This window comes from Oratosquilla oratoria, chromosome 2, assembly GCF_046742065.1.
Source record: "Oratosquilla oratoria isolate Oo_2021 chromosome 2, ASM4674206v1, whole genome shotgun sequence".
Classification (NCBI taxonomy): Eukaryota; Metazoa; Arthropoda; class Malacostraca; order Stomatopoda; family Squillidae; genus Oratosquilla; species Oratosquilla oratoria.
In genome coordinates, this window is record NC_134778.1 from 21595445 (window position 1) to 21606987 (window position 11543).

At 39.1% G+C, this 11543-nt stretch overlaps 1 protein-coding gene across 2 annotated transcripts in view; it reads left to right on the forward strand.

Moving 5' to 3' along the window:
* The window catches only part of LOC143037751 (RWD domain-containing protein 1), a 28494-nt gene extending 24877 nt beyond the window's left edge, over window positions 1-3617 (forward strand). For both annotated transcript variants that reach the window (XM_076206305.1, XM_076206308.1), the window contains one exon: window positions 1740-3617. In XM_076206305.1, the coding sequence (XP_076062420.1) occupies window positions 1740-1858 (119 nt within the window). In that variant the 3' untranslated portion in view covers window positions 1859-3617. The remainder of the gene's footprint in view (window positions 1-1739) is intronic.
* The last annotated feature ends 7926 nt before the right edge of the window (window positions 3618-11543 follow it).

The window sequence follows — 11543 nt, forward strand, 5'->3', positions numbered from 1 at the left end:
AGGTACCTGACTGATCTGATTTTCAGTGGGGATGAAGAAAGTAAACTATCTGATATCAGCATTAGTAAGGTAGAATTAGTCAAGCAGATTGAAAGACTTAAAGGTACAAAACCACAGGGTCCAGATGAAATTTTTCCAAGAGTGCTGAAAGAGTGTAAATTTGAAATCTGCGACCAGGTAAGAGAAATATTAAATAAGTCGGTAGACACTGGTTTCATGCCTATTACTTGGGGGAAAGCAAAAATTTTTCCTATTTTTAAGAAGGGAGATAAATTGTCTATATGCAACTACAGGCCAATCAGTTTGACATCAGTTATAGGTAAAATGCTTGAATCAGTAATAGTTAATAGACTCAGAGAACACATCAAGAGACATAATTTGATTTGTGACACACAACATGGTTTCTCCAAGGGTAAGTCATGTGTAACTAATCTTCTATCCTTTTACATGAAAGTATATAAGACATCAGATAGCAATGATAGTTACAATTTTATTTACCTTTATTTTAGCAAAGTGATCAACAAGGTGCCCCACCAAAGTCTACTAAATAAAATCAAAGCCCATGGCATAGGAGAAAAAGTGTTAGAATGGATTAGAGTTTGGATTGGTGACAGAAAAGAGTGGGTCACCATAAATGGTGTAAAATCCAGGTGGGGGAGTGTTTCTAGTAGGGTTCCCCAGGGCTCGGTATTGGGTCCCTTATTGTTCATGATGTACATAAAAAATTTGGACGATGGGATTAATAGTGATATGAGTAAGTTTGCGGACAACACTAAAATAAGACGCCTAATTAGGTCAGGAGATGATGCCGAGATTCTGCAGAATGATCTTAACAAATGGTTCACATGGTCAGTGAAATGGCAAGTGAACTTCGATATCTCAAAGTACAGCATGTTAAACATAGGGCTGCTTAAACCCAAAAATAGATATAGCTTAGATAAGACGTCTTTTAGAGATAAGTGAGTGCAAGAGAGACTTGGGCACTGTTTCTTAAATCCAGGAAACAGTACATTAGTGCCAGGAATAAAGCTAACAGAACATTAGGTTTCATTGCTAGGACAGTTACAAATAGAAGTGCAGAGGTAATTATCAGACTTTTATCTAGTGTTAGACCCATCCTTGACTATGCAGTACAGTTTTGGTCTCCATCTTATAGAATGGACATCAATTCACTATAATCAGTACAGAGGAGAATGACCAAAATGATTCATGGGCTCAGAAATTTACCTAATGAGGAGAGGTTTAGGCATCTTAACTTACACTTTTTAGAAAGATGCAAAGTGATCTAATAGAGGTGTTTAAGTGGATCAAAGGCTTTAATAGGGATGATGCACACAAGGTCATCATATTAAGACAATAGGTAGGATTCTCAGTAATGGATTTAAACTATTTAAACTGGACAAATTTAGATTTAAGAAGAAAATAGGCAAGAATTGGTTTACTAATAGGGTGGTCAACGAATGGAATAGACTTAGTAACCATATAGTGAGTGCTGAAACTATCAGTTGTTTTAAGAAATGGTTGGAGAACTTTATGGATGAGGATGAGAGGTGGTAATGGACATGGAACTACCTAGTGTATGTCTTATGGTGTCTTGCAGTCTCCTTCATTCTTATGTTCTTATGTGTCTCTGACTTTGCTACCCCCCGTATAAGGGGGGAAAAAGCTCATGGTATATGGATAGACTCTGTTGTATAATGTGAAGGTCATATTGGCTAATCTATTTCTTGTTTTTTCAGGGGAAGGTGAAGTTGCTGTTGATGAATCACTATTCCAAAACTTGGATGATTTGGATTTGGAGGATGATGATGAAGATGATGAAGATTATGTACCAGGCATGGAAGATGATTCGGATTAGTACACTTAGTTTATTTTAGAAAAATTGTTTCTCCCGCCCATCAATTTGCTTCCACCAAGTAGTTGCCAGCACCTCATCAACTTGCAATACAGCAGAACTATCTCCTTGCTCAAGCAGGGGAACTGAGTGGAAACCAAGTTACATTGGAATGTAGGACCCATGCCTTATTTTGTAATAGAATTATAAATGTATAGTAGAACAAGGATATTGAAAGCCAGAGTCTGCAGTCAGATATGCAGTTACAGTGTTGATTGTTGGAATTTGTGAGAAAGATTGTATTTTCCAGAACAGAAAGAGATAGGCAAGGGAATATAGTCTTTTATTGAAATTGGTATAGAAACGATACGTACAGGAAAGGTATGCAATGCTCACACGGTTTTAAGTGTTTTGGGTTGTTTACAGGGAAACGTCCAGGAATTCATATTCTTTTCATTCAGGTGGCCACATCTCGGCTGAATAAAACAATTAAAAATTAACATTTTTATCTGCCTATTTCAAAATAGCAAGGCCAAAAATGGTACAAAAATAAAACTACCACAGAGAGGAGCTGCCCCAGAAAGAAAAGAGTCTAGAGTCAGGTGCCACTGTAAGGGAAGTATCTTGATATTTGTATCATGAATACTATCTATATAGATACCAAGGGCTTCTTCCTGCTTATGAGGGAGATAGCTAAATCTAAGGCACACACCCATTCCACTCCCAACCACCACCCATGGTTCCTTCTTATCTTAGCTCCTTGTGGACAGAGGGTCATTCCTGTATCCTGCTCACGACCCAGGTCAGAAGCAATACAGCAAGACATCCACAGCAGGTTTCACTCACATGGCGACCCCCCTTTTCCCATCCCCTCATGTGAAAAATAGAGAAGACAGGCAGAACTTCCTTCGGGTTGCCACAAAATATCATCCAAACACAATCATCTTCCACTTGTACCTATTCCCTGCCTTCTTTCTTCCTTGTTCAACAGACATTCCCCTCTTGCTCAAAGCCCCCTTCACCCCATCCATCCATCTCATTCTTGGTTGTCAAGTTCACTCTATCCACCTCTGCCTTCCACACCTCTTGTACTAATCTTTTTTCACTCATTCTTTCCATGTGTTCAAACCACCCCAATAATTTGTTATCAGCCATATCTTCCTCTCCTCCTCACCTTATAAAACTATCCATCCTTGTAACCCCTCACACACTTCATCTCAAACATGTTAACCTTCTCTCTGCCTCTCTTGAATTCCAAGTCTCCGCCCCATACATTGTCATTAAGGGACTTAATCATGGTAGATTAAACTTATCAGTTTTTGGGTTGCCCTTCATTGGAATGGCATTGCTGGGCATAAGCATCTTTGAAACTGAGGAACTGAAGATGTTAAACCTGATGATGATTCATTAGAGATTGTCTCAGAAACTGATTCATGAGCCAAGACCAGAAAATAAGTTAAATATCTTCAGACCTATAGATGACTCAGTCATGGATGCTTGCATGGCCGACTACAGGTGACCTTGCCTCCAGGTACTGTACTTCACTACCTATCTTGAAATTCATAGACTGTTAAATATATGAAAAGTAGACAGAGGTACTTATAGTACATTTCAACTGTGTTCACAATTTTATATGCAAGTTTCTGAATTTCATTGGTTGTAGTGAGGAAGGGAAGGCAAATGGACTTAGTACTTCTTAGTACATAGCAAGTATCTTGGTACTTGTATATGGCTTAAATGAACCAGAAATGATTTGAAAATATTTTGTATTTTCTAAGCATTCTTATTATTTAAAGCTGAGAGTCCATCAAGATTTATCTTATATTTTATTATTTTTATTTAGATTTATATTTTATATATATATTTTGTTTTCTTTTTCCTTCTTCTTCTTCCTCCTCCTCCTTTTCTTTTTCCTTCTTTTTTGTCCTCCTTCTCTTCTTACTTTTGTTGTTCTTCTTCTTTTTCTTCCATTTATCTGGTAGTGTTGACTAACTCCTTTATTGTGGTGGTATGATTTAGAGTTCATTCTGACTAATGTCATATAATTTCTTAGTAAAATTAAAAGACTTGACCCTGAATGAAATTTTGATTATTTGGAGCTCCCTTTTGTTGAGGATCAGTATCATAGGTGAATGAAATTAGATAATGCCAATATTGTTAGAATAAAATTTATGTATTGGTACTACAGTATGATGAATAATTTTCTTTGAAAACCCCCTTGTAAGGGGGGAAAGGCCTTTTGGTATGTATGTACTGTAGTATGACGGTTTTTTAAGGGGATAACAAAACAAAAGTTATGGGTATTTATTAAGAATTAGGGGAATATTATCTATGTGTTTATAGTGACTAGAGAGAAGTGACATGAGTTTGTGTTACAGAAAGTGCCCTTTGAATTTGTATGCCACGCAAAAGGATGTGGAAAACCTTTTGCCAAACATGAATTATTAATGTGACAATAGTTTGTTCTCTCAGGTTTTCTGTGAAACCATAATGTAGGGTATTACTTCTGTAGAAAATATATCATTTTGATGTCAGTACTGTGGAGATAGTGTCATGAATTGCACAAAACCTGATGTGGTAGGTTGGTTTGTTTAATCTGTCTCACGTATCTCATGGTTCTCGTCTATCTTGCACAGAAAAGGTTGTATCACTTATTGTATTTTTGTACTTTGATTAGAATGGATTCATATTGTCATGTGTATGTGTGTGTCCATTATACTGAAATCTGTCAAACATTGTTATGTTTTCCACTGTGGTTATTTATGATCATGGATTCAACAACTCTTGTGTTCATATATTATTTTCCTTTTTTGTAGTACCATACAGTATCTCCTCAACTGTTTTACTCTCCTCTCATCAAATTGCTTTTACTTGATGACTTTACATTCTTTCTTCATGTCTTCCTTTATGTGCATGTTTTTTTTTCTTTTTCTTTCTTTTTTTTTCTTTTCTTTCTTTCTTTCTCAGTCAGACCTTGTATCAATCTCTGCACACTCCAGTTCACCATTTCTCATCCCAAAAATCCAAATCCAAACATCTCTCCATATCCTTTTACTCCCCATTTCTCTCTCCCCGTCACTGTTCACACTTTGTTTAACCTTTATCTTGATCACTTTCCTATCCCTTTACTGTCCATCCCTCATTTAGTTTCTTTTCCTTTCATTCCTCAATACTTCTTTCACCACCCTCTACCCCCATGCTCTATCTTTCTTTTCCCATTCCCATACATCTAAATCCCTCTTTTCTCTCTCTCTCTCTCTTCATATTTCTCCAATTCTCTGTATATCTCCCTCTTCCTGTCTCATTCCCTGTTTATCTGTCTCTTCAGTTTCCCATTTCTCTCTCTCCTATTCCCCACTTCACTTTCTCTAGTTTTATGTCTTGTTGCCTGTTTATCTCTCTCTGTTTTCTCTCTCTCTCTCTTTCTCTCTTTTTTTTCTTTTCTTTTCTCACAAACACGGAAGACATTTTAATAAAAGGTGCCCCTGTAACTGTAAAATGTGTTGTCAGACAGTTTTCAAATGCCACTGTTTAGAAGGATGAAGTTCTGCAATATTGCAACCTTGGCAGCGCTTAGTTGTTATTGCATCTTCGTAATTAAAAGAGTGCCCAACGTTTTTATATAAAATGTATTATTGACATTAAATACAATTATAGTTTTTATTCATAGAGTTGAGTTTGAAAAAAGATTTTTTTTTTTTTTTTTTCAAATAGTTTGTATATAAAAGAAATTGTATGTACCTCTTTGTTTAGTAGAAATAGATTTTTGGCATTGGTGACAAACTACCATTTTGGAAAATAAATCTGCTCCCACCTTCATCTATCGCAGAGATTGTGGAGAGTGGCTTATCTAAAAAAAAAAAAAAAAAAAAAAAAATCACTATGGAAACAAAAAAATTGCCCTGAATTTCACTGACCAGTAGTTACCAATGATTTTGGGTCCTTCTTTGAAGAAATTATGAACAAATTGTCTTTGTTGTATTAGTGTCTTGACCTAATTATACTGGAAGGGAACTATGATCTTATCTCTTACATTTCAGTTGTTGTTGTTGTTGTTGTCGTTCCCTAGACTGTCTGTCCGAGCAGTCCCGTCTCCCCAAGGAAGGCCACAGCCGAGACTGGGTTTTCCCACAAATCCTTTATAGAGTGTATGTTGTGTTGTTTGCGTGCATGATTGTGTATAATGCAGTCTTCCATTATGTGTTGTATGGTATGGGGTGAAGTGTTACATCCTGGGCAGCTGTTCACAACACGGTCGTCCAGCCTCCTCTGGTAGCTTAGAAGTGCTGGGTGGTGACCGCATCGCAGTCTGGCCAAGTGGACTCTGTCCTTACGTGGGAGAGAGGATTCAGAAGGGTGGATATCAGGGGGTCTGGCATGCAGCAGTGTGTTGTCTTTCAGTGTGTTAATGGAGCGGTGAGTGATATGATTATGAATATGTTTCCGGAGGCTGGTATTTGGTGGTTGTGGAGGAAGAGAAGAGAGTATCTTTGTGTAATAAAGGTCTTTGGGTGTAGTTTTAATGTTTCTTGGTGTGTGTGGGTGTTCTGCTATGTAGTGTAACGGGTGTGATGTGTTTGTGGTGGCTGCAGCAAGTGTTTGTGTGCCTCTCATGTCGAGGTGTTCCTTGACTTTGAGGACTTTTGTTTCATGGTGTAAATGGTCTGTAGGTGATGTATTTGTGCAGCCTGTAATTGTTTTTAGGGCTTTGTTTTGTATGATTTGAAGGGTGTTGTGGTGTGTCTCACTGAGATTAGGAGCCCATGCAGGACTCGCATAATTCATCACTGAGCGTATACATTGTTTGTATATTGTTATATTAGTTTCTTTGTTTTGTCCAAATGTTGTTCCAGTGATTGACTTAAGTGCGAAATTCATTTATGGTTCTTGTTTCTGTTATTTTTGCTTCAGACCCAGGGCAGTGGGCGAGATGCAGGGATGCCCCATCATCCAGAAGGAGTCAAGATGGGAGGGAGGGAGTGGTTGTGGATGGAAGTGGAATTATGCCTTTTGACTTAGGCTACCTCCCTGGTAAGGGGAAAAGAACCCTTGGGATATGTATGTATGCTTTGGTTATTCCATCTAGGCTATTCCATGAGTTTACCTAATTGTATGGAGAACTGAAATTCCTTGCATAATTCAGTCCTTTATTCTCTAATCATCATAACTTGTTTTAAATTCTGTATGGCACTAGTTTGTCCTCCATCATTTCCTTGGCTATACAAAGAGTTTACTAGTCTGTAAAAAAGTGAATTTTTTCATATACTTCAGACATGTGGACATCTTTGGCTTGTATCCGTGACCTTGTATTGTCCTCCTATCCCAAATCAAGATCTTTGATTTCTTCACCCCCTTCAGTGACTTTAACACTGCAGTCTGGTTCCCTCCCTTTCTCTCTCCCTCTCTTTCCTCTCTCGCATCTCTCCTCTTTCTCCCTCTCTGCTTTCTGCTTTCTCCTCTCTCTCTCTTTCTCCCTGTCTCTCATTGTATTCTTTTGATCATGCTTACATCGTCACTTTGTGTGGGGACCATACTGCTGCTGCATATTCCAGTCTTGGGCAGATGAGTCTCTCTATATACCAAAGGTTTTCCCCCCTTATAAGGGAGATAGCCAAGTCAAAAGCCAAAGACCCACTCCCACCTATTCCACTTCCATCCACTACACTTTCCTCCCTCTCATCTTATCTCCTTGTGGATGAAGGTTCATCCCTGTATCCTACCCACTGCCCTGGGTCAGAAGCAATGCAGCAAGACACAGTACATCCACAGCAAGGCCACTTCACTTAATTGGTGCCCCCACACCCCATGTCCACATGCAGTAAAAGAGAAGACTTAGAGAAATCCTTTCAGGCTGCATCAAAGTATCATGCACATGTAACCACTCCCTACTCTCCCCTTTCCGTGTCCCCTCGCATCCTTGCATCACAGTATCATCTATACACAGCCATTCTCCACTCACCCCTATCTCCTGCCTTCTCCCCTCCCTGCTCAACAGACATTCCCCTTGTGCTCAAAGCCCCATTCACCCCATCCATCCATCCATCTTATCCTTGGTTGTCTCCTCAAGTGCATTCTATCCACCTCTTCCTTCCACACTTCTTTTACTAATCTTTCATCATTCATCTTTTCCATGTGTCCAAACCTTCTCAATACTCTTTCATCAGCCCTATCTGCAATCTCCTCCACCCCTGTTCTCCTCCTCACCTCATTTTTCATTCTATCCAACCTTGTAACCCTTACCATACTTCTCAGACATATCATTTCAAACACATTTAAACTCCTCATCTCTGCTTCTCTTAAATTCCAAGTAGCTCCATACAGTGCCATCAGCACAATCACCCCTTCATATAATCTCTCTGCATTCAATCCCAATTGTCTACTTCTCATGACACTTTTCAGTCCCCAAAGCATTTACTTGCTTCCCTCAATCTACAGTTTACCTCCACCACCACTCCTCCCTTTCCTCCCATATGCCACCCCAAATACCTAAAACTGTCCACTTCCAGCCATTCCCTTAAGACTTCCAACTCACTGCCATCCTCTCCCCTTGTACATCTCATCATCTAACTTTAACAACATTTACCTTCAACTCTCTCCTACAGCAAACCTTCCCAAACTCTTTCACTAATTGCCTTAATCTCTTCAATAGAAGTCAAATTCTCGTGTGCAGAAATGGATGCCTAATGTACAATGCATCACACTACTTGCATCATAATATATTTAGTCTCTACTGTATTACTCATTCTCTTCCACTTTGAGTAATAATAAACACAGAAAACATGATTAAATCGGTTCACAGAATTCAGGGGTCACTTAACTACAACTACAAAATAGATAAAATCAAGACACCAGTGCTGGCATTCTCGTATACCCACTCATGCCTCATGACACCTATGTAGGCATCATTGTATTGAAGAGGTTAACCTCCCCCCCCCCAACTGACCCTGCCACAAGTGCAGTGTCGTCCACAAACAACAACTGGCTCACCTCCCACTTTTCTCCATTTTCTTTAATGGCAGATGAGTATCTGATATATTTTTTCATCATCTCTTCATCCATACAGTGAGAGTCCATCTTTATGTACTAAAGCAGTGGTTCCCAAACTTTTTTCTGTCATTTCCCCCCTGCACCCAGTTCAACCATCCAGATTTCCCCCCTTCATGTGTATGAGGAAAAGAGTAGTTAAAACACTGACTATTTACTAATTTATTTTTCAAATGTACATATATACTGATAAACAGGCATTCTCTCTCTCTCTCAGACATGAGAAAATTCATCTGAGATTTTTTTAGTTCGTAGGTTGTATAATTATTTCCCCCCTGGTAGCTTCAAATTTCCCCCAGTTTGGAAACCCCTGTACTAAAGCAATCTGTGTGTCTCTCCCACTATCTTAATAACATGTTTGTCAGGTAACAGACTGTCCCTTATAGATACTACAAGATCTTTATCCTCTTTTTTGTCTTTATGATTGACTCAGTCCTCATAGAATGATTTAATGATGGTCTTATCGAGCATTTTCCCTTTCCTATTTGCATACATACGTATACCAAACAGGCATGGATACAAGGGGGGAGCCCAGGGGGCCTAGCCCCCCCCCCTGCCCCGAGTATGGTACACTCATCTCGAGTTTGATTCTCCTTGGATAAACACTTTTTAGTGCGAATTTATGATTTGAATTATGTTTGTGAATTATATATGATTTTACATACAATTTAATTACGAGCAAAACAGACTTAGGTTTCTGGACCAATCCCCAAGCCAACAGCATTATTCTTGGGTTAAAATATCGGTGTGTTTCAAGTATCGGTTATAGCGTATTGGTTTGCCCCCCCCCCCCCCCAATAACATTCCTGGATCCATGCCTGATACCAAAGGCTTTTTCCCCCTCATAAGGGAGGTAGCAAAAAACAAAAGCATAAAATCACTGCCACCCATTTCCTATTTGCAATAACCAATAATCTTCCTCATCTCTCATGCTTCTCATGATCTTTGTGTCATCTGCAAATATGTTTTGCAGAGTTTTACCTTCCAGCATGTATGTATGTAGATAGGAACAGTACAAGAACTAGTTCTGATACTTGTGGGTTTATTGGTGTTGTTGGTAATCAGGAGGAAGAGGGAAGTGAGAGAAGCTACTTATGAAAAAGGTGGGGGTAAAGAAGTTAGTGGCTGGTAGATATCTTAGGCTTCCACTTCCAGCAGGAGGTGAAGGTGTTGATGGGTTTTGAAGATAGATGGCACCAAGATGGTTCTTCCCTATGTCCATTTTGGCAGGACCATAATGAGCAGGCAGACATTGTTGATGGAGGGAGGGGAAAAAAGTGGGATCAATAAAAAAAAAAGGAATGCATTAATGTGTATGCACATACATGTGAATTTATGTACATAATAGGTCCATGTGGTTGGGAACACCTAATATCACCTCTTTTTCTCTTCAAAGATAACGTTGGTACAGGCTTGCCTGCTTAGACTCGGACTAAGTCCACTAGCAAACAATATACACTCTATAAGGGATTTATGGGAAAATCCTGTTCCAGCCGTTGCATTCCTCAGGGAGGTGGAACTGCTTGGGCAGACAGTCTAGTGAACGATGACAACAACAACTAGCAAATTGGTTAGATCCTGCATACTCATCATCTGATGTCTTCCATAGCAGTTAGCTATATGCCCATATAAAGAGTGATCCCTACCAAGTTCATTAAAGATCTCAAAACAAAGGAAACAAGGGGAGACAAAATATTACAAGCTTGACCTCATCATGTAACACAACCAGGTGAGTTTAATCACAGGTAAGTGAATACATAAACACATGCACACATGTTGGTTAGGGACTCCCAACATGTACTGGAACTGAAAGTAGGTACATATATATGACATTTTTGCCAGATTCAGTGAGTCTTCACGAATCTTGTAATGAAAGCTGAACAACAATATCACTATTGAGAGTTGTGACATGTTGGTCTGGCACATGGTATGTGGCATTAAGTAATTACCATGATATTTTCCATCACATTTCACATTGAGCAGATGAACCAGCAATTACTTTTCCTCTCATTAGCCAATAACTTAGAAATTTACTCGAGTAGTACAGCTTGTGTTAGGGTAGGAAGTGGAGTTTGAAGTGACTGTGCCAGGGTTGTGTAAAGCCATCATGGTTGTTCAAAATGTACATGGGTGGGGTGATATGAGAGGTAAATATGTTAATGGGTTGGAATTTGGAGATGGTTAATAAAAGTAGAGGGAAGTGAGGTGAGCCAGTTGTTTGTGGGTGATACTGCACTTGTGGCTGGGTCAGAGGAGGGTCTAAGGTAGCTATACTTTTTTCATTATCTGGTGACCCATAGGATGTGGCTGGCAAAACCAGCAGCATTGCCACATCTAAACCATCTCCAAAGAAAATGGGGAGACACCGTTTTCTTTATAATTAAAGAGACTGCAAGCGGACTGAAGACTTTCACTCAGCTTCTCTATGTAATTACTACAAGACATGGACAAGAAAAGGGAAAGTTGCTGGTCAGGAGCCAGGGCAACCTCACCTGGCCTGAGATACTACATCATTTAACAAGTCTCTTCTTTTCTTTACATGTATAACAATTACTCATATCACCTACCATTTAATGAAAAAATCAATATGCATTTGGAATATTCCATGTTAACATACTCGGGGTAGTGGACAGCTTCTGGTATATGCTGAATGTTTTGATTCTGT